Source organism: Crinia signifera, chromosome 6 (assembly GCF_055691185.1).
Source record: "Crinia signifera chromosome 6, ASM5569118v1, whole genome shotgun sequence".
NCBI classification, from domain to species: Eukaryota; Metazoa; Chordata; class Amphibia; order Anura; family Myobatrachidae; genus Crinia; species Crinia signifera.
Window position 1 is genome coordinate 216,846,263 of NC_139222.1, and position 24,418 is coordinate 216,870,680.

The 24,418-nt window shown below is 44.7% G+C and overlaps 1 protein-coding gene across 6 annotated transcripts in view; it reads right to left on the bottom strand.

Moving 5' to 3' along the window:
• Positions 1-24,418, bottom strand: part of ENDOV (endonuclease V) — a 133,849-nt gene that overhangs the window by 55,821 nt on the left and 53,610 nt on the right. For 2 of the 6 annotated variants that reach the window (XM_083148834.1, XM_083148835.1), the window contains exons 2-7: positions 21,350-21,521; positions 19,923-20,057; positions 11,678-11,717; positions 9,357-9,469; positions 5,826-5,894; positions 2,743-2,871 (exon numbers count right to left, since the gene is read on the bottom strand). In XM_083148834.1, the coding sequence (XP_083004960.1) occupies positions 2,743-2,871; positions 5,826-5,894; positions 9,357-9,469; positions 11,678-11,717; positions 19,923-20,057; positions 21,350-21,521 (658 nt within the window). Of the gene's footprint in view, positions 1-2,742; positions 2,872-5,825; positions 5,895-9,356; positions 9,470-11,677; positions 11,718-19,922; positions 20,058-21,349; positions 21,522-23,454; positions 23,517-24,197; positions 24,378-24,418 lie in introns of those variants that run through there. The other 4 variants (XM_083148839.1, XM_083148838.1, XM_083148837.1 and 1 more) reach the window with 4 other exon arrangements.

Below are 24,418 nucleotides of genomic sequence, written 5' to 3' on the forward strand. Positions count from 1 at the left end.
GAATTATTTGCTGATACTTGTAGCATGAAAGGAAAACCCCACCTATAGCGAATGTTGTGCTGACGAAGGATTTTAGTAACTGGTTGTAGGTCGCGCCTTTTTTGAATGGTTGAGGGGGCCAAATCTTGGAAAATTTGTAATTGCAAATCTTGAAATTGTATGGTTGGGGTATCTCTGGTGGCTGAGAGGATTTTCTCCTTTGTTTGATAGTAATGAAATCGGACGATGACGTCCCTTGGGGGCTGAGATGCAGAGGGCTTCGGGCGGAGAGCTCTGTGGGCCCTGTCCAATAGGCAGTCTTCATCCGAAAGTGCCGGGGCTATTTGTTGAAACAAGTCCTTAAGGAAAGATGGTAAGTTGGACCCAAGAACAGATTCTGCTACGTTGCGGATGCGCAAGTTATTGCGTCGGGACCGATTTTCCTGGTCCTCTTGGCGGTCTTTAAGGGCCTCCATCTCTTCATGAAGCCTGGAGAGTTCCTTATCCAGGCGCACTTGAGAGCGACAAATGTCGTCCGTCTTGGACTCCAGGGCATCGGTTCTATTACCCAAGGCTGTTAGGTCAGACCGGAATTCTGAGACGGCTTTAGCCAGTTCTTGTTTGAATGCGTTTTGCACGCCCTCCAGGAGTCCCGTCATGACTGCTTGGATTTGAGGGTCTATAGGAGTTTCCACTGCATCGGAGCGGGTGGGGGAGTCTGAAGGCTGCGACATACAGGAAGTATTTCTGGATTTGGAACCAAAGAAATTCCCAGTTGCCTGAGAAGCTTTCTTATTTTTCTGAGACATAATCGACCGGAGTAATGAGGGCCAAAGGCAGCGACCAATGTAGTAATGTTATATTCGTGGGGTGGGGGTTATAGAGATGATCAGCAGGTCAGCATTAAGGGACAATTTCGGCCCCAGCGGGCCATCGGGGACAATCAGGCAGGCATGACCGATCCAAGAGCCCCAAGGGAGGGCAACTCACTGATGTAAGATCACAGTTGGTCTTATGAACGTCCACACAGATACCTATGTGGGTCTCACAACAACAGAGCCCACTTCTGAAAAGCCGGGCCCCAAATGTGTCCCTTACAGAGGCTGCCTCTTGTCTCCGTAGGTCTCGGACCAGCCTCTCCGGTAACCGCCGTCCTGCGGCCTGCACCAGATGGTGGCCGTTCGTCTGTGCCTGGAACAAGCCCAGGGGACTCCGGCGTTCAAGCCCCACTGCAGGGGGGGAGCGGGCTCTTCACTTCAGCGGCTATATTTTTTTTTCCTTTATATATTTATATATTTTTTTTTTTTTGTGTTTTATTTAAATTTTTTATAGACCTGTCCTCAGTAAATTGTGTTGTAGTGCAGAGGGGATTCAGCACCCCTGGGATGATCAAATTAGTAGGCAGGGGTGAGGTGTAGACACTTATGCTGCAGTGATTGCAGGCAGGGAGAGCTGAGCAGTGTGTGTAATGAAAAACACAGTACGTGACTCAGATCAAAGATGGCCGCCGCGACTGAAACTGAAGGGAGATGCACGGATCTCCACTCTTAGCTCCTGTCTCCAGGGCAGCCCAGGCAAGTTAGGGGTGTCGGGAGGGGTAGGGGCGCCCACTGCTCACCTCCAGGAGGGCGGGATGAACGATATGCCGCCTCCGGGATCCGTCCTTCAGCGCGATGCGGCCGCGGCGCTCAGGCACAGGACACTAATTGAGACCGCGGCTCCAAGTCAGGTGAGGGCCGCAACCTGCAGGGCAGGATTTCTCCTACCCCCGGCTCCGCAGCACACTCAAGCCTGATCCGGAGGTTGCCTGTGGGGCAGCAAGGCTGCTGCTGATGCTGTGATGGTGCCCCCAAAGTAGTAGAAAGGCACTTTATTTAAGTACTTATAGGAGCCCTCTCGATGTGCGTCTTGCCTCTATCCCGGCTAGGCCACGCCCCCGATGTTCTCATTCTTACATTGTCCACGGACCCCACTGTGGCTCCATTACACTGGTACCCTAGCTTAGTACCCCAATCTGTCCATTATATTTTAGGCCACATCCTGTTATCTGCCAGAGCCACTATTGCCCAGCACTAGAAAGCCCCTTATATACCCCATTTGACAAAGTTGTTTCCAAACCCCAATTTCATTTTGAACTGGAGACCAAAGATGTCCCTTACTCCACAACACTTTCTTCTTCCATTAGGAAATGGCTTCCATGGCATATCTATGTTACAGGGTGAGGGGGCTTCACCTTCACATACCATCCATGTCACAGACTCTGTCTTCTTATTTGAATTTAAACAAATCCCCACAGGAGGCCTCTGATGCCTAATGTAATTATGCTGGTCTTACCATTTTTTTTCTTTCGTTATTCTAATTAACCAATTCCTTTGTTTTACCTGCCCCCTTAATCTTCCTTCCCTTTTTTAGACTTTTCTTTTTTTAACCCTTTGTTATTATTGTTAAAAAAAACGTTGAACAAACATTTAATGTTGAACCCCCCCCTACACACACACACACACATACTTTATGTAATGGGTCCTTTGCTTTACTCACTAAATCAGGGCTGGGCAACACCGGCCCTCCAGATGTTAATGAACTACACATCCCAGGATGCTTTGCATTAGTTTTGCTATGTAGCCATGCTGAAACTGATGCAAGACATGCTGGGATGTGTAGTTCATTAACATCTGGAGGGCCGGTGTTGCCCAGCCCTGCACTAAATGATACAAAAGATTAGTTTCCCTTAAAATAGTAATCCCTATACTGTGTATGTCTTACCTGTCTAATTGGCTCAGGCGCACGGTACTTGCAGCAGTTGTGGACCAAGTGCACAGCTGTTTCCAAGCTTATTTTAAAGCCAACTGAGATATAGATGGGTTTGGAGCTTTTCTTACAACTCTTCAAAGCCTGGAGAAATAACATGTGGGAATGAAAGAATGTTAGGAAGAATGTTACCTCTGCCACACAGGCAGATCTGATTGCTCTATAGCAGGCGTATCCAAACTATGGCCCTGCAGCTGTTGTGAAACTACAAGTCCCATCATGCTTTTCCACAGTTTTGTGATTAGGGAATGCTAAAAGAATGCAAGGCATGCTGGGATGTGTAGTTTCACAACAGCTGGAGGGCTATAGTTTGGACATGCCTGCTCTATAGGGTCCCACCTTTGATTAAGTCATCAGACCATTTAAGGACGTCAGGGACGTGCAGACAGAGCCTTCCCGCCATACTCCTGAGATTTGATATAAAAACAAATACAATAATGCAAAAGAAGATATTTAGAATTTATAAATATCTTGTTTATTGTAATCATGTTATAGTTAACAACTCTTTACAGTTGTTAACTATAAACGGAGAAGAGAACTGAGGCAGCAACAGGGATCCCGGATGGCTCACAGACAATGTCTAGGTAGACAGTCACAAAAATTCAAAGTTCTATAGGTCAAAAATAAAATAAAAAAAATATGCTTTACCATCTACGTGGGCTCCAACTGCAAACAGTAAAGTGTGGTGAGTACAGCAAGGCATCTGGGGCCTGATTCATGCATATGTGTGCAGCCTAGCCAACAGGTAAACATGCCCACTGTCAGAACGTCCACCCCCTGCATTTACATGTGAGGGGATGTGCTTACACATCCCCTCGCATGCGACTGCACAGGCGAAAAATCATTGGACGGTCGGCGACCATTGAATGTTTTTTTCCTGTTTGCACATAAAAGTCAGTCTAGAGATGGCTGAAAAGGGGACGGGTGCTGACATCATGTCATCAACCCACATGTATTTGCAGAGGAACGCCCAGTGTTTTCATGGGGATGCCCATAAAACACTGAGCGTTTCCCTGCACCAGCCCCCTGTCCGCACAAACGTCTCGGCAAGTTTGATACTTGTCTAAGGCGTTCGCAGAGGGTCTGCACATCCATATATTCAATTGAACCCGAATCAGGCCCCTGGTCCGACCGAAGCATGGTGAGTGAAGCAAAACATCCAAGGGTACACATTACACTAATTGGAGGTTCACATACTCAGATGACAACACTGATACCAAAAATATATATATGAAAAACTCAGGTTGACCTTTTCGTGTGTTGAACTTTTTCAAGTCGACTTGTTAATGTCAACATTGGCTGTAAAAATGGTGTCAATGTTGACCTATTGACTGTCTAATGCAGGCATTCCCAACCATGGTCCTCAAGACACACCAACAGTGCAGGTTTTGTAGATATCCGGCTTGAGCACAGGTGACTTAATTAGTTTCTGAGGGATTCTGATTAAACCATCTGTGCTGAAGCCTGGATATCACTAAAACCTGCACTGTTGGTGTGCCTTGAGGACCGTGGTTGGGAATGCCTGGTCTAATGTTTAGTGTTGACCTATTGACTGTCAAACTAGGCATTGTCTGTGAGCAACAGCATAGCCTCACATCTGTATAGTCAGACGCTGCGTTCAGAGCTGGAGGTGTATGCACACCATGGCCAGTAATATTGCACAGAAAGGCTAATAATGGGAGGCATAAATCAGTCAGCAGCAGGAAAGGGAGAGAAGACAGGATAATCAATGGACACTGCTGTAGGTGTAGTTATTGGAACCAGAAACATGGTGAGAAAAATAGCATAGATACTTTCATTCAATAGATTGAATCCATTAAGATTCTCCTCTAGCCTCTAAAATTTCAAACGTTCCCTGAAAACTTACCTCATCAGGCAAGCTTATCATATTCCAGGACCCCACATAACCTCCAGTAGCATTCATATCTAATTGCATCAGATCAGGACTGTCTGGTGGGACAGCCATGCTATGGAATCCTATCCTTATGTTACCCTTCTATTAGCTCTATAGATTATAAGCTTGCGAGCAGGGCCCTCCTACCTCTATGTCCGTTTTTCCTACTACACATTTGGTTTTAGCACGGTTTCCAATTGTAAAGTGCAACGGAATATGCTGCGCTATATAAGATTGTGTAAATAAATTCCAAGAGGAGCTATGTGCAGTGCTACACATAACACTGTACAATTAACCTAATTCAGTGATATTTGCAAATTATGTCAACAATATGGGAATGTTGTAGCCGGGATTTGTTCCAAGACAGCCAGTGTCAGAATCTTAGTTCCACAGTGTGTTTATGCACACTTGACATTCTTCTGAGCAATTCTATGGCGGCTGGAAGATACTGAAACCATTTTAATCATTCCCAAGCTGTCCACAAATAGCTTCAATACCGGTTTTTGGCTGCCACCTTTGTAGTCACCCACAGATGCTTGCTAGCTGTCAATCACTTTGCACACGTTGCAAGCTCATCAGGACACATGCTCAGTGGTCCTTGTGCAGGCTCCCCTTTGCACAAGACTTTGGCGACCTGCATAGTCCCCGAGCCTTTCGCAGGGATCGTGACGGGCTGAGGGTGGACCGGTGTTACCTATGGGAACACCCATTGTTTCATGGGCATCACCATGGCTACGCCGGCAGTATGTTGTGTGCCGGGGGCTCGGGGCTACCATCAGACGCCCACCCCATCTTTGTCCCGGCACTTGCAAATAAAAGTCAGTTTCCACTAACTTATTTACGAAGCCAGAAGAAATCCCTCAATGATTCTCAAGCATCGAATGATTTATCCTGCAGCGGAGCGGAGGGGGTGGGGGTATTCGGTGGGACAGGCTCTCTGGCACTCCGTAAGCTGTGATCTTTTCAGCTTACAAAGTCAACCTGAATCAGGCCCATAGTGTCCATCATTGAATCAGTCTCAATTCCTAAGCCAATAAGCCAATGTCCCTAATAAATGTCTGATTAAAAGGTACAGCATCCTGATGGGGAACACGGAAGCTTGGGTGCCTTTAGTAATAGAAAAGCACATTTCTTATATACTTACTGCTCCTAAAATATTTCCAGAGTCTCCTTTTAAATGAAAGAAGTCTCCTCCGTTTTGTAGCTGATTTGCCTGGAAAATCAATGTTAAAAAGTGTCAAATGTATCAGCGGTAGGAAAAACATTCATCTTCTACATAATGTGTATAACGCACAGTACTGTACATTAAATATGTACAATAAGGTAAAAACATTTTAATAATTCATTACAGAACACATAAGTGCCGTTATTCTTATTTACTCGCAAAGGCAAATTCCTTCTCAAATGGACAAAACCATATGCACTGCAGGTGGGGCAGATGTAACATGTTTCTGTGCAGGGAAAAAAACTGACTGCTTTATTTCTACACTGCAATATAGATCTCACTTTGAAGTAAAACTCCACCCAAATCAATTCTCTCTGTAATTCTCTCATGTTACATCTGCCCCACCTGCAGTGCACATGGTTTTGTCCATTTGAAAAGGAATTTGCCTTTGCGAGTGAATCAGAATAACCCCTAAGATGCAGAAGTGGCCAATGTTGCAATAGCACATCGCTACTCTGGTGGTCTTATGGCCCACTTGCGAATTGGACAAAGAAGCTCTCTTTCGGAATGCCGCTATATAGTCTTTTCCTTGTGTACATCTGCGTCTCTGAATTAGCAAGGACTCAGTTGCTCACTTTCAGTGCCTGAACATGCGCCAATACTGATTATAGCTTCCTTAGACGCCACCATAGGTTACACAATAGAAACTTGCACCAGCCTTATGGCAGGTGCAGTTCCTCCATCCATGTATGGTCTTCTATGTGACTAGTTGAGCGTCTGTGCATGCTACAACTTTTACACTCGCATAACACACCCAGTCCGTTTGTGGGCTGTAGAAAAAAAATTCTTATAAAATTGGAACTTCATCCAGTAAGAAAGAAAACCAGTAGCAGCGGGTGTGGATCAGTTGGTCACCAGCAAGTTGTTAGACAGTCATTGGGTCGACACCATTACGTCAACATGAGTCTAGGTCGACATGGGTTAGGTCGACAGGGTCATTAGGTCGACAGTGAAAAAGTAGACTTGTTTTGGTACTTGTTTCCTAGCACGGCCACAATCGGGACACAATAAGGGACACGATTACCCACGATGGACCCGATTTCTTTTGAAATCAGGTCCATTTTGCCGGCTAGGATAAAATATCGGGGGCATCGCGTCGGTCGGGACCATTAACATTGGTCCCGACGCGATGCCCCCGATTTTTGCATAGGATTCAATGTTAAAAAATGTTTTAACATTGAAATGGTGTAAAAATGTCAAAAAATGTGAAATGGGTCCATATGACCCATTTCACATTATAGATGTCCCCGTCGTCGCCCCACGATAGACGCCAACCCGAAGCCTGGCGAGCGCAGCGAGCCCGCGAGGGGCGGCGGTACGCGTCCTCCGACCTTTTCATGCCCTACTATCCACTAGGGCGTGGAGTGAGAATAGAATAGTGTGGCGAGCGCAGCGAGCCACCGAGCCCGAAGCGTGGCGAGCGCAGCGAGCCCCGCGAGGGGACAAGGATACCTTCACAGTTATACGCGTCCCCTTGCGGGCTTCACAGGTGTCCGTGGCGACGCGGACACCTGTGAAGCCCGCGAAGGGACGCGTTTACTTGTGAAGGTATCCGCGTCCGCTCGCCACACTATTCTATTCTCACTCCACGCCCTAGTGGATAGTAGGGCATGAAAAGGTCGGAGGACGCGTACCGCCGCCCCTCGCGGGCTCGCTGCGCTCGCCACGCTTCGGGTATGCGTCTATCGTGGGCTGCTGTTTACGCGCTTCAATTTGGGGGGGTTGGGAATTTTTTTCATTGAATACAATGTAAAATTGGGTCCCAGGGACCCAATTTACATTGGATTCAATGAAAAAAATCGGGTCAAAAATCGGTCGGTCGCGTCGATCGCATCGCATGCGACCAAATCGCATGCGATGCGATCGACCCGATTTTTTTCAGCACGACCACCCCGATCTTAATCGGTGTGGCCGTGCTAGGAAACAAGTACCCTTGTTTTCAATTATTATGGCTCTCTGCGCTCGCCATTCTTCGGGCATGGTGCCTCGCTACCCTTGGCACACTATTTTATTCTCCCACCACGCCCTAGTGGATGGTAGGGCATGAAATACTGCCTGTCGGTACATGTCGGCTCAAAAAAACAGTAAAAGAAAACCCATGTCAATCTAATGACCTAATGTCTTGTTGACCTTACCTCATGTCAACCTTACCTCATGTCAACCTTACCTCATGTCAACCTAAACTCATGTTGACCAACCTAAACTCATGTCTACCTAAACTCATGTCAACCTAAACTCATGTCAACCTAAACTCATGTCAACCTAAACTCATGTCAACCTAAACTCATGTCAACCTAAACTCATGTCAACCTACTTGGTGGTGACAAAATGACCATATTCCGTAGCAGCAATGAACCAGTAAACCTTATTGCAACCACAGTACGACATAGCTTATGGGGGTTGTGAATGAAGTTTGCATGGTAATGGCAAATAGGAGGAAGAGCATCAACAAAATCAGTAGCTGTTAGTACACAGAGCAGTGCTAGACATATAAGAGTACATTTACGTAAGCTTCTAAAATTAAAAAGAGGTGATGTTGCCCGTAGCAACCAATCAGATTATCTCTATCATTTTTCTAATGCATCATTAGAAAAGGCTAGAAAGAAGGGGTTATTCAGATCTGACCGCTAGTCTGTTAAATTGCAGAACCCTGCGATCAGGTATATGCCGCCCAGCCAGAGTGAAATCCCGCCCCGTCCAAGCAGAGCCGAATTTCCCATTAGGCACGTGAGGCACCGGCCTAGGGGCGGCACATGTTTGGGGGCGGCACTTGGATGCCTGTGATAGCACTGTCAGCCCAAAATGTACCATTAACTGCAAAATATCCACTGTACTGTACTATATTCCATCTTAAATAGAGTGTAAATGGATAGGACATGCAGATACTGCCCCTATAAACTGTCCTACTTAGTAAACATTATTGTTGTGCCTAGGGGCGCCCTCATCCCTAAATCCGCCCATGCGTCCAAGCCTGCGTATTGCTCATCGCGGCTTGTGAAAATTAGCTGGATCCATTCAGAAGTCACTCAAAGTAGCAGTATGGCCTCGCACATGCATACTACAGGCTAGACGTCTATCAATAATAACCCGGCCCGCAAATCCGCAGCCATGCGATCAGGTCTTAAATAACCCCCAGAATCTGATTGGTTGCTAGACGAAACATCACATCTTCATTTTTAGAAGCTTTAGTAAATGTACCCCTTTAGTGTCTTAATGGGAACCTGGCATAATGGGGTATAATCGGAAAGAAACACTGAAGCGTATACATTAAATAGGATATTGGGGTAGTTCTTATTTAAACAAAAATAAACGGATCCATAAATGGTCTGCTCCAAATCCGTTACGTGCGTTATTACATCTGCAGTGTATTATCAGAATAAATCCACTACGTATTAGAGGAGTAATACTAATAGTACATGTTGAGCAATATATAATCTGCTCTGCAATTACTTGTTCTTTATGTGCATCATCATTTTTTATGCCATCCACGTGGAGTAAGTTCTTTGCAACACCAATGGTGGGAATGTCAGTGAGGATCCCAAGGTGACATGCTTCCCCGAAACCTGCAGGTTAATACACAGAAAATACAGGTCAAGTAAATCCCAATCATGTATGTGATAAGTAGCTTAATGCTAATAAATAGATTTATATACATGTTAAGGTTGTGATATGGGACACCATGGTACCATGGGTATAGAATGCACAAGGACCCGTTAAGCCTTTCACTGCTGAGTATTTCTTCTAACTATTGCACTGGGTTTGTCGAATTCCAATATCAGTAATTTATTTATGCTTTAAACACAAATTATCCCTCATTTTAAACACATAGATTTTTTTTTTCAGCAAATACAAATAGTCTGTTTATACCTCCTCGAAAGACAAGGGAATCTACCTAAATTGGCCAAAAAGGCTTTACACTATGGTCCTTATTCTGGTTGAATCACTTGGGCGCGAATTCGCTCTCTTGCGAGTCATCCAGACCCCGCCCGGCGGATGATGGTACACCCGCCACCATTTACACGCCGGGTTCGTTCGTCTGACACGTTTAACATAAACATCCATTCGCTTGTTAGTGGTAACCTCCCCCATCAAATGGTGGGAAAGGCACACGCATATGTACGAGTGTTCCAGACTACTCGTAGATATGAGCGAAGAAATTCAGTTATATGGGCGGGCAGCTGACATCCGGTTTTGTCAGCTGCCCACCCCCCGCACATACATCACAACCGCATGTCCATATGTACGCCCAGTGTTTTCTTGAGAATGCCCATAAACACTGGGCGTATGCATATGCTAATAGCCCTGGCCAGAACCCCCTGCTCAGAAGGCAGGGAGCATGCGCTCGGCGAACAAATTTTGCATAGAGTTCGCACGCTCCCATCATATGCACATGCATGCCCTACCGAGTGAACCAGAATAAGGCCCCATATCCAGAAGTGACAGCGGTAGCAATAATCTCTGTCCCTGCAAGTTACATACAAGGATATCGGAGAAGTCTTTGTTAATCTCTTTCAAATACTCCTCCAGAGAAAGGAACACTGCACATGTGCACATTGTCAGTTTTCTTTGCTGCTTGGAGGCTGAAGGAGAGGAATAGTAAGATCCCTCAAATGCCCAATTGCCTCCATAGATAAAAAGTGGTTTAAACAACCTGAAACCAAGGGGCCAAATTCCAAAAAGGTGTATTTTTCAGTTTGGTCCACAGGGCTCAGACCATAGGGCGTTCAGAGCCTGTGGTCGCACAGAGGGTCCTCGCATGCACACTGCGGACCATGCACATGGTTATTTGGTCTACAACATCTAGGCTGACAAACATTGGGTCGACACCAATAGGTCGACATGGGTCTAGGTCGGCAGTCAAAAGGTCGACATGGGTTTTTTTCAGTGTTTTGAGCCGACAGGCGGTATTTCATTCCTAACCATTCACTAGGGCATGGTGGGAGAAAAAAATAGTGTGCCAAGCGTAGCGAGGCATCGTGCCCGAAGCATCGTGAGTGAAGCGTGGGGATGCGGTGCACTTCAAACTGTGTCCATGTTGACTGTCGACATTCGGGTAAAAAAAAAAGTGAAAAACCCCATGTGGTACCGGCTGCCGTGAAACTAAACAAGTACCCCCATGTCGACCGTTTGACTGCCGACCTAGCCCATGTCGACCTAATGATGTGTCGACCTAGACCCATGTCGACCTAGTGGTGTCGACCCAATGCTTGTCGACCTAGCTGTTGTAGACCAAACGATCCACACGAGTGGTCCTAGGATTATTGTTCGGGCTGCGAATTTGCAGCCAAAGAACAAACCTGAATCGGGCCCATTTTGTTCTGACGTGCAGCCAGCCTAACCTTGTGCATATTCTAACTGGCTACATATTTATCTCAACCTCTGAACAGTCTACTGCAAGGTTTCTCAAACTTTCTTGAATCATGACATCATCAAGTATCATATTTGGTTCACAGCTCCCCGAGCCAAAAGATTATTTCTGGTAAATCCAGGAGAATTATTACGTTCATGTAAAAATATGCCACCTGTCATCCTTACATTACATTATGAGTTGTTGGAGAGGGTTGTGCTTCAGTTTGTCCACATATCTTTTATTTGGTCCTAGAACCTCATCCTGTGGCACCCAGTTTGGAAACCACTGGTCTAATGCTGTCAAGTAAAATTGAGATTGGGACTAGAGCCAACCTCAAAAACTGTTACACACTAACATCATTAAGAGAAAAGTAAAACACAATAGTTTCCACTATGAATAGTCATTTCAATTCAATAATTACCTCTATGATGAAGGATTCCATTACCGTCCACAAGAAGCACCTGAAAGACGAATAAATTACTGTCAAATATAGCAAAATATGCACTAAACCAGTGGTAGCCAACCCTAGCCCTCGAGAGCTACCAACAGTTCACATTTTCCAGAAAACCTAGCTGCTGCACAGCTGCACTCATTAATCACTGACACATTTTAAAAGATCCACAGATGGAGCTAATTAGCTCACTTGTGATTCTGTGAGGAGACCTGCAAAACATGCACTGTTGGTAGCTCTCGAGGACTAGGGTTGGCTACCCCAGCACTAAACCATTTCTATGAAGACAGTAAAAATTTGTATTTTCATGTATTGATTTCATTCAATGGCATTTTCAGTATAATATAAAAGTACAATACAAATACCTGGCCTCAACCATACTAATGGCACATTTCTCAGGGTTGGTGGTAAATCTGTGTGTCCGTAGAGACTGTAAAACGGCTTCTATCTTTGGTAGGTGAGACTCCCAATAACAATATCATCTAAATATCCAGCTGCATATTCCATGGTGCCACAGCAACTTATTCATAGCTTTCCAGGAATGGCAGAAAACACATCTTGGTAGCGTTTCACCAAGTTCACCACTTTGTGTTTCTATCCAGGAGTAAGCATGACTTCACTAGCTACCTGGCATTCTGGAACCTTTTTAGCTACCAAAGAGGTGGACTGGCAGTTTCCTTCCAAGGTTTTAACAGGTTTACATGGTATTTTAGTACCTCCCTCCTTCTACCCTCCTGTCAGACCCTGTAATTGACCGGTCCCACTGCCTCTAGGATCTCATAAGGGTGCATACATCTTACTTTCTGTGGTGGGTACCAGCACTAACACATTGTAATATCCCAGGTTAAAGGACCGGTTGACAGATATCGTCATACCTTTGTTTCTGATGTTGTTAGGCCCTTTCCATGTGTTCATCCAGGAGTTGTACAATCTGCCTTAGACGGCCATATAACTAGGCCACAACCAGAACGACATTAGGGTCCTGGCACGGTTAGTCTTCCCACCCTTCTTTTAATAGATCTAGAATTCCTCTCGGCTGTCTAACATAGAGTTCAAAGGGACTAGACCCTGTAGAGGATTGGGGTACCTCCCTGACCACAAACATCAAGGTAGGAGCAGATCCCAATAATTGCCTTCATTGCCCTCATTATCATTTGCTTAAGGATATTATTAAATCTTTCTACCAGGCCATATGTTTGCCGGTGGTACACAGAGGTGTTAATACGGTCTTCTTTTAGCAACCGGCATAAATCCTTCAAGGTGTACCTTGGTCCATTAAACCTCTTTCGGTATTCCTAAGCGGGTATACATGGTTAGTAGCCCTCTGGCAATGGTGTCCGATTTCATTTTGGGGAGGGGTATAGCCTCTGGCTACCTGGTGGCATAAAAAACTACCACCAATATGAATTAGTGCCCTTGAGCAGATTTTTTCCACTGGGCCTATCAGATCCATACCAATCCACTCAAAAGGCACGGAACGATAGGGAGGGGTACCAGTGGAGCCCTAAACTCTGGCCGTGAGGCTGCCCTCTGGCACACTGGGTATTCCATACCAGAAGCATAGATGCCGGGCCAAAATAACCATAATTGGATGCGTTGGGAGTATTTTCTCCCCTCCCAGATGGCCACCCCACAAATGCGTATGTTCTGCTTCTAATGCCAAGCGCTCCAGTTTTCAAAGAACTAATGCTGCCCATACACGCCCCGATACGGGCGTGCATTCCGTGCTTAACAAGCACGGATCACATTGCATTGCCTGTGCATGCAAAGCGATGTGATGAAAACAAAGTACAAAAAGTATGTGCAAGCACATACTTCTTGTACTGTGCGATGAGGTGCCGCGGGAGCGCGCACCTCAAAGCACAGAACGCACAGCCCGAATCGCAGCGTGTATGGGATGCTTAAGAGCTGATCTACCCTTTTCCCTTGTACAGTAGCAACACGATATAGCAAACCATTTTTCAAAACAAGTATGGTACACCCTCTGATGGTAAAGCATCAATTACCCTGCTGTGACGAAACGAGATGGACCTGGCCTGAGAACCTTTATATTCACCACTTATTTCTCACAGTGTAATGTACTTTTTAATCCTTGGCCCACTCTAGGTCTATAGACAAGAGCACCTGTGTGTTATGCGTATTGCTATTTACTGTTTTCAGGTATATTTTGCAATAATGTATGTATTGGACACAGGTCATTGCCATAATGTGTGACAGAAAGCAGGGAGAGCAGGGTAGCTGGGGCCAGTTAATTAGCATTTGTATCACATATGCTAGTCAATTGTGAAAGGTGTGATAGGTCTTGCTGGTAATGTAGCAGAACATTACCTGAGTGACTGGTAAAATAGCTGCCAGACAAAAGGGATGTATCTAGGTCAGCAGGTTACCTGGGAGATAATAGGTCAGACCTCCCAGGGGATGTACAATGGGTCTCTGCTGCATTATACTGGCTGACATAGCATTGGGATATCTGACCCTACCCCCTGAGTAAACTTTGTGGCACCAGGGGTGAAAAGTTTCTCAATGGAAGATATTCTATCCTGGTGGATCCTGTATACCAGACATCAGAGGTAACCTACCAGGGCAGGGTCTGTGTGAGCCAGTACCCCAGGCTGGGGGACACAGGACTTTGTAGCTAACAGTAATGGTAAGGCTGCAGATTACTGAGATTGCTATTTCAGGGTGCTGATTGGAAGAGGCTGCTGGAGGATCTATGCTAATTATCCTGTACCATGTGAGCATCTTCTTCTATTGGTCTGTCATAGACTTATTTTTAATATAGTCTTGTCTGCCCGAGTAATCTGAATCCCATGAGGGTAACCACCTTCTCAGCTAAGGGTGGTTTCCTCACACCTGTTAATCACTTTAACAGTCTAAAAGGCGTGTACCAAATTAATATCATCGCGTTGATCTCTCCCAAAGTCCAGTAGTGATATCTTCTCACCAACTGTGTTCCATTGGGCCTTAAGACTTTCTTGGGGTGGTTCCGGACCGGCAACAGCTCTCCCGGATGCCAGACTTTGGTAGTCTCTGATGTCTGGCCACTGAATTATCTAAATCTGGCTGACAATTTGTTCATGTCATGCCAGGTAACCAGCTCCTGCAGTAATGGAAAGTCTCATCCCAGGATCAGCAGATAAGATGGTCTGGAGGTTGCCGCCACTACCACCTTAAGTGACCAACCTTGAACAGTCAGGGGTAAGTAGACATGTGTGCACTCCTCCACATCACCATGGATGCACAACACCCTGACAGGAGGCTGGACATTGTCAGCTCCTGGAGGAACCACATTGGCAGTGACAATAGTGAGCTCACTGCCGGTATCCACCAGGGCCCAGGTCTCCCAGCTTTCCACCTGTACCACTACCCAGAACAGGGAGGAGTCTGATTGCGCCTTGGGACTTTAAAGTTTATTTTGTTATCATGAGAAGCGTCATTTGTTTGTGAATATGGAGCTGATCTAATTTGCTAAAAAGCTCTAGTTTTGCCTCATCTGCCCGAATGACATTTGGGCAGAAATATTGTGCTTATTAATATGCATTTTAGAATATTCCAGTTTTTTTAATGTTGATTTTTTAAAAGTGGAATCCTCCTAAGTTTACTTCCATTGAATTACAATAAGGATTATGGGCCATAAAGATTGATGCAACACATTGTTCCAAATACAATATCTTCGTTGGAATGTGATCTAGTCAAATAATTCAAACCAAAGCACCATAAATAATTGCACTGACCATCAAGCAATTTTAGTAAAATGGAAATAATGAAATATTTAATGTAATGTTCAGGTTGAGCAGTAATAACTAACTATTCACACATTACAAGGTCCTTAAGATAGTCCTAGGTAATAGTGATGGAGTCGGAATACTATCACGGTTATAAAGGGTTCCTGTAACCATGGAAAAAAAAAATGCAATATGTTCTTTAGAAAATGGAGTTGATATAAATAAAGTAATAACCCACATGTATCTATGAGATTTCAATTTTTACTTGTGTAATATTACTTCTATTGTGTGATCTTTGTTCAGCATATTTACAGTATGATTCCTTTTTAAACAAGACACAGGGCCTTATTCTAGTTCACTCTTTCTGATAAATTCCTTCTTAGATGGACAAAACCATGTGCACTGCAGGTGGGGCAGATGTAACTTGTGCAGAGAGAATTAGATTTGGGTGGGGTTTTACTGCAAAGTGAGATCTATATTGCAGTGTAAAAATAAAGCAGCCAGTATTTACCCTGCACAGAAACAAAATAACTCACCCAAAGATAATTCTCTCTGCACATATTACATCTGCCCCCCTGCAGTGAACAGAATTTTGTCCTTCTAAGAAGGAATTTGTCAGAAAGAGTGAACCAAAATAACCCCCTAAAAGTTATGTTTCAAAAGTCCCTTATTGGTGAAAATTGCACCAAAAAGGAGTTTATTTTTGGTGGACCAATCCTTGACCCCACTATAAGTAGAACATATTTGACTCCATGGTACACCACCATCTATGACGAATATTAATAAGAATATTTTGTTATGATTCTAACAGATGCTTCAATACTGAGTTGGTCCTTCATACTATTATAAGCAATTATCTTACCAGTCCCCCACTCTGTCCATTTGCTTTTATGGAGCCCAGTGTCAATCAAGAACACGGACAAAGCTTCAGCTTGCAGCTCTTTAGATGTTTCCTTGGCAAATTTTCTACCAGTCTCATTATAATGCTGTTTAAGCTAGGGTTGATTTTCCTCGTGTGCCATATAGTGGTAAATGCATCAAGGGTGACTGGCTATAGTACAATGCACTTAAATCTAATTAGTAATATTTGAACTGTAGTAAAAAGTAGTAGTAATAGTAGTAATAATTTTTTATATTATGGCATTTAAAGTTTAAAATTCTTGTCTATTATTGTCATTGTGATCACCTCAGGCAAATCTCTCCTTTGGTTTCTCTGATCCATGTTCAGTGTGGTGCACAGGATGATACCAAACCACAGAGTGAATATTCTTCTCCATTTAGGTAGGCTGAATGACTGAGATGTGTGATGCTAATTCAAGAAAGCTAAGCAATAACATATATATTTCACAGTTTGCTTGCTTAGTTCTTTGACAAAGCAAAGGTAAGCAGGTAAATATTTTATCTGTTTTGAAGAGGAATCAAGCATTATTTCAATAAGTTGTAGGGGCACCAGCTATCCCACATCTTTAAGTTATTTATTGGGTTCTTTTTTTATCTCCTTCTTGTATCATCAAAGAAGCTATAAAACATGCAGATTTCAATCATTCTCAGTGTTCACAAACCCTTTAGAATGGTTTAATGTAATATATGTACACATAAAATGTAGATTTTAATATTTACATCTATGACATTTTTGTGGCAGCAAACAACATTTGCAATGTAACTGTATAGCCTCTGATTCTGTGCAGGATTAGATGTGCTCAGGGAAGGAAGTGGGGTACATTAAAATATGCGTGAATGTTTGTCAAGCATAGCTTAATGGAGAAGCAAGAGGGAATTTAACTGCTACATAATGTAGTGGAGCCATCTGTTTGCTGTCATTTACAAACTGCTCTTTGGAATGTTAACACATCTTGTTAACGTTGCAGTTAAGTTCAATGTGTGCGCTGTGCCACACAAACCAGGTTTACTTTCATTGCCTCAAACCAAATTGCTGATTGATTGCTGTGGTTCAGCGCAGATGTTGCACCTAAATGTAATGCTAGTAAACTATTAATTCTGATTGCATGAAGGGGTTGGGCAACTGCAGTTTAATCTGAATTATATATCCTTATGTATGGCCTGACACTGCGCAGACTAATACAAAGTTATACAGGTTGAGTATCCCTTATCTGGATCTCTGTGAAACTGGCACCACTGGGGGACATGATATGTAACTGGCACTACTAGGGGACATGATATGTAACTGGCACTACTAGGGGACATGATATGTAACTGGCACTACTAGGGGACATGATATGTAACTGGCACTACTAGGGGACATGATATGTAACGGTCACTAAATAGGTGCAAGAAAATGACTGCTTAGCATTCAGATTCAGTGCCTGAGACAGTACTCAAACTTGGGGTGAACCATGTGTACTGCATGTGGGGAAGATTTAATGTGCAGAGAGAGTTATGCTGCCCATACACTTGTGAGAGATTGTATACAATCCTTTGATTTCGACCTCATCTGGCTGAGAAATCGATTGATTGTATGCTCAAAATGTGTACAATTCGACGCAATGCGCGGGCACGCCGCTCGAATGTTGCGTCTCACGGTCTTATGTGCTGCACATAAGATTTCTCGAATTGTGTGTGCGGTCGAATGCTGTTTAGTGCGCATGCAATTTTTCTAAACGGCGATGTGCGATTCTTGATGAGTTCTGGTCACTTCCTGGCCCCTCCTCTTTCACCCACCCTGTGCACATGACTGGAGAGGAGGCGATGCACGCTGCTGGGCTCCCAGGCTGCAGGGCAAAAGGTATGCAGGCTACACCACTGACCACCAATGTTTTTAATACTTTGTAAACAACATTGCACACCATTACTTTAATGCGGCGTCACTGCAAGTTGCTGGCTATGCAGGCCCATGTGCACACCATTATACCGCACCACTTGCCAGCATTATACTGCCCCACAAAGCAAACAGGAGTGCAGGGAGTTAAAATAGCTGCCTGTTTATATATCCCCCCAGATAGGTCAGCCCTCTATTTAAATTTTTAAGATCTGTTCAATAATCTGGTGTGTTTTTTAACGCATTCGACGCGATTGATCATGCGATCCCGCCAAATTATTTTTTTTATCGAGCGGTGCATTTGATAAATAACATGATCGAATAACTAAAATGCTTTTTTCATGCGATTTATCGAATGCTGAGCTTCAAGGGAAATCGAACCCAAGATTGCATCAAATGTAATCGCACAGGTGTATGGGCAGCATTAGATTTGGCTGGGGTTTGTACTTCAAACTGATATCTATATTGCAGTGTAAAAATAAAGCAGCCAGTATTTACTCTGCACAGAAACAAAATAACTCACCCAAATCTAACTCTCTCTGCACATGCTACATCTGCCCCACCTGCAGTGCACATGGTTTTGTCCATTAGCAAACTAGCGTATTTGCATCAGGGACCAATGTTTGGGCTGCGCACATATTCGCATGTGCAGGGGTGCTATGCGGATGGCTTTGGCAACTTGCAGTCGGTGAGGAGTTCACAAAAAGGGGGGAAGGGGGGGTGGTATCGAGGCGGGTGGGCGTCCGCATGGGGAAGCACAATGTTTACTGGGTGTACTCACAAAAACACCAGGTGTCCCCATGTTAAAGTCACAGGACATCAGCCGCCTGCCCCGTTCTCAGACCAGACGGTGCAAATATAGGTAAGTCCAGACTGACTTTTATTTGCCAAAAAAGCAGCTGCTTTTTAGAACAACTCCAACCAGCGCCCAAGTTTCTCCCAACCTGTTGGTAGAGCTTTTGTGTTTGAAAAATGTCTGTTAGGAGCCAATTGGTTGGTATTTTATATATCTCTCCAAACTTTGATATATCCCCCCCCCCTTAGACACCTTAAGCTGTGTACACATTGTGAAATATTGGCTATTGGACAATTTTGACTAAGCAATTTTGGCTATATGCAGGGGAGATTTTGACTAAGCAATTTGGGTCAGTTCTAGTCAAAATTGCCTTGCCTGCTCAGTCTATCTATGCCAGGTGATAAATAACATAACTTAGCAAGGTCACACATCGCTAATGCCCGCAGGAAAAGCAGTGTGAGATTTTGGCTAACCTAAGCGATTTTGACTATCTAGTCAAAATCGCACCATGTGTACGGGGTGTTAGACCTAGACACACAGCTGGTAGATAATCTGATAAAGATCTGAGCTATGGCAGAGAAGATGGCTGCTCATGAGCATATAGCACTAGGGGTGTACAGACAGGGCGATTTTGATTAAATAGTCAAAATCGCCTACAAGGTTAGCCAGAATTGGAGTAAGGGTATTATTTTACAATACTCAGATTAATTAATTATGTTTGGCCATAATGTTTCAGTTCAGTGTTCCTTAAATAAAACGTCTGTAGAATGGGAAGACTTTTTGTGTAGAATGTTTGTGGTTGGTAATTTATTTTTGCAGCCTCTCCCATAAACTATTCCATAGGTCTACACTGATTTAGATAGTGTGCAGAAGGCATGTCCAGGTATAAACTGGAGCAATAACATATGTTGAGCTCACCTGAGGCATTAAATTGGGGTTCTTCTCCAGCAGCCGATTTACTGCATCAACCAAGGCTGGTACCTCTCGAAAGGCTAAAAATCCAGCTATGTAAGGGGCATTTAGGGTCACCATACAACAGTCCTCATAGAGAACCTAGAAACAGAATATTTAGTATGGACAATCATTAGCTTACATCCACAAAAACAAGTATTTTTCTGTTAGCAGAAATCACAAGTTAAAAAATATTTACATGCATCAATCTACTAATATATTTTATACATATTATATATTGTGACAAGGAGAACAAACACTGGGACTCAGATGAAGACTTTGTTGTTTATTTTGAACAGCAGGTCACAGCATAGCAGGTTAAATCCATATGCAGTCAGTATGTAGCATACAGGCACTCTCAGCATAGCAGACTCTTGAAAGGCTCCAATGGCCCTTACAATAACCCACACACCCGCAGCCTATCGCTTAGGCAGCTCTTCCACCATCAAGAGCAAGGTGAGTCTGCCCTGGAAACCCTTATATCAGGAAATCCCAGGTGCTGCTGATTACCCACCTTGGAGTCTGCTACTGTTCCCAAAACCTGGTCTGGATCCTCCACATTACTTTCATGTGGGGGAATGCAGACGGGATGCAGTTACAATCCCGGCGGTTGGAATCCCAGCGTTCAGAATCCCGACCGCCGAAATGCCGACACTTTCTCCCTCCTGGGGTGTCCACGACACCCCTGGAGGGAGAATAAATTAGTGTGCCGAGCGTAACGAGGCACCGGGCCCGCTGCGTGGCGAGCGCAGCGAGCCCGCAAGGGGGGGCGATCCACGTCCCCCCCTTGTCGGGATTCCGGCGTCGGGATTGTGAACGCCGGGATCGCGACCGCCGGGATTCAATACTGAATCCATGCAGACTCTGCCATAATAGAGAGATATAGAGATATATATATATATATATATATATATATATATATATATATATAGATATATATATATATCTATATATATATATCTAAAAATAAATAATATATTTATATATATATTTTTTTATTATAATTTATTTATTTATTAAGGGTGTTATAGACAGATGGAAGTACCATAGTCGCAGTCCTTTCACTGGGAATGCCTATGAGAAAACTGCTGTCCGACCGACATGGACACCACCCATTTTTAAAGTTTGATGAAAGTATGTGTCAACAAAAGAAGAAGTAATGACTAGTCCTGGTTCAGGAGGTCCTCCTCTCAACAAAGGAAACGGATATTCCCACCAAATATAAAGCCTTATGGCTGTCTAATTTGTGTATGTGAATGCACACTGACCAGCACAGCAGACACTAGAATACATCTAAAGAAATTCTATTGCAATTAACAGAGAATATCCTGAGGCAAAGGTTTAGCAGATGAAAGTATATTGAATATTTGTTTTAGGGTCACAGTGACCCTTACCTCCAGATCGGGGTAACTAAGTACTACGAGTGAGGCACATGCAACGCTGTCATCTCCTTTTATATATGATAGGTCCACCCCTCCAACATGCTTCAGGCCAGAGAATTCGGGGTGACTCTGCCATGCCTCAGTGTTGCTGGTGATCAGGCGTTCTTTCAATTCTGTCTGCTTCCTGAAATTAAATATGTACATTGAACATAATATTAAGGAACTTAAATTAAGCAATTAAAAAAAAAAAAAAAAAAAAAAGAAAGATTTGTGGTTATAATAAAACGCTCAGTCTAAAGTTTAAGTGGTCACTTACTGTATAACCATGTATTACCGCAGCCTCTTCTTTTTTAAGAATATATCATGTAAGTTTCTTTCTGGGGCATCAATGAATGAAAGCAACAACACCCCAAAGCCGCCCCGATCTGCAGCATTTACAGATCATTCCTCAGTGACTAACATTTAGTGAACTTCAGTGGAGAACACTTACCAACAGCCTGCAGATGGCACTGTTGCAAATAATTTGATTGCCACAGAGCCAGCAGACAGTTGTAGAAGTGAAAAATTCAAGGAACATTTACCAACCAAGAAATGTGCAGTCCCGTGCCTACTATTTTGCGAATACTGTTTTACAGTAAATCCCATGGATTTATGGGCCAAGAAACATCTACAGGGACCAACATAGTACATGAATGAGATAAAGGGGTAAGGAAGTGTATTTATGGGGAATTCCCAGGTTTGGGAGAACAGTGGCTGACCACCTAACTGTGCTTTCCTGACGGTCAGTTAGTCCGCCCACCCTCCCTGCCGCTTGCTGCTCCACCCTCTCCCTCCCGTTCAAACCCTCTGGCCAGCTCACTCACCCGCAGCAGCAGGGAGCGCAGGCAGAAAAAAGAACTCACTTTGTTAAGTGAGTAGTCGCCGACTGCCACTAATGTGTTAACTGTTAAAAGTATTATGCACACAAAATATATTCATATTCCGTAGTCTGGCACTCCCGACCTGCAGTATAATTTGCTGGGTGCCTTCCCATAAACATTAGAATAGTGGTGTGGAACTACAATCACCTGCATGCCCTGGGCTGGAACTGGAAGTCCCAGCTAAAGCCTGGAAAGCGGTATTACAGGTTGAGTATCCCGTATCTGTAGATCCGGATTATTCCCCCCCCAAAAACGTGTTTTTTGGTACAATAAAAAAAAAAGTGGGTACTTGTTTCTTAGTACGGCCACAAAAGTTAAAGTTAAAGTACACGATGCCCGCGATGGACCCGATTTCCTCTGAAATCAGGTCTATTTTGCCGTCAAAGGCAAAATCGTGGGCATCGCGTCGGTTGCGGCAATTAACATTGCCCCCGACGCGATGCCCGCGATTTTCCCATAGGCTTCAATGTTAAAATAATTTTTTACATTGAAATAGGGAGCATCGCGTCGGTCTTGTGCCATTATAATGGCACAAGATGAGATGGACTTGATTAAGTCCATCTCACATAGGAAACAATGTGAAATGGGCCAATATGACCCATTTCACATTGCATATGGCCCCGTCGTCACCCCACGATTGACGCGAACACGAAGCGTGGCGAGCGCAGCGAGCCCGTGAGGGGCGGCGGTGCGCATCCTCCGACCTTTTCATTCCCCTACTATCCACGTCGGCGTGGAGTTGAGAATATAAAGCGTGGCGAGCGCAGCGAGGGGACGAGTATACCTGTTAAGTAATACGCGTCCGCTCGCCACGCTTCGGACTCGGTGGCTCGCTGCACATTATATTCTCAACTCCACGCCGACGTGGATAGTAGGGGAATGAAAAGGTCGGAGGACGCGCACCACCGCCCCTCACGGGCTCGCCACGCTTCGGGTTAGCGTCAATCGTGGGGTGGCGTTGAGGGTGTCAAATTGGGGGTGTAGGGAATATTTTACATTGAATCTAATGTAAAATCGGGTCCCATGGACCCTATTCACATTTGATTCATTTAAAAAATTGTGTCGATCTCATGCGATGCGAACGACGCGATTTTTCCGACACGACTACCCCGATGGAAATCGGTGTGGCCGTGCTAGGAAACAAGTACCAAAAATTGTCCCCCCCCCCCAAAAAAAAACCCCTTTTTTTATACTTACCAAGTCCCCCGGCATCCATGGCAGGCCTTCAGCATCCTCTCCGACATCTCCAGCGGTCCCAGGAGTGCTTTGACGTCACCGGCGCGCCTGGGAATTCGCACAAAGCACTCCTGGAACCACTGGAGACTCCAGAGCCGGTGCTGAAGGCCTGCTGTGGACTCCAGGTGACAACGTGGATGCCGAGGGACCACCACGGACAGGTAAGTATGCCTAAAAAAGAAAAATTTATTCCAAAAACCAGAAAATTCCCTTATCCGGAATGCTTGTGGTCCCGATAAGGGATACTCAACCTGTACTATCACCAGCAGTGTAACATGAATTACTGAAAGTCCCCAATAAGAGGATACTGGGACTATGTAAAAACATAGACTAGACTCCGGACCGCCGGACAGGACATCAAAATCTGCAGTACGGAGCTTGTAGGGTCCGGTCCGGGGGGGGTGTCCTGTCGGGGGGTGTCTTGTCCGGGGGGCTCCCTGTTATAGTTATCATCAGGGACATGGAGAAGGGGAGATTACAGCCTCCCCGTGTGGTCCGGACCGTCCGGTTTTTTGCTACATGCCCGGACCATACAGGGAGGGTTTAATCTACCCCCTCCTCCTCTACTTGGTAACAGGTTTCACAAGCAGCCCCCCCGGACAGGACACCCCCCGGAACGGAGGCTACAAGCTCCAAAATGCAGAGTTTGATGTCCGGTCCGGCGGTTTTGTCCTGGTCCGGTTTTCACCCATACCCGACGATACTTGCCTCTCCCATGACAGTAATGTCTCCCTCGGGTATTCTATACCTTCCTCAGCCTGCATATTAGCACCGTGTCAAAGTGACAGCCGGCTACAGTGAGTGGATCACAGCTCCGAGTTTCCATGTTACACGCTGCAATATGCCAGGTTACATGCTGCAATATACGGCGTCATTTTGTAATAGTGTCACTCACCATGTGTTACCGGCAGCGCCCCCTGGCGAA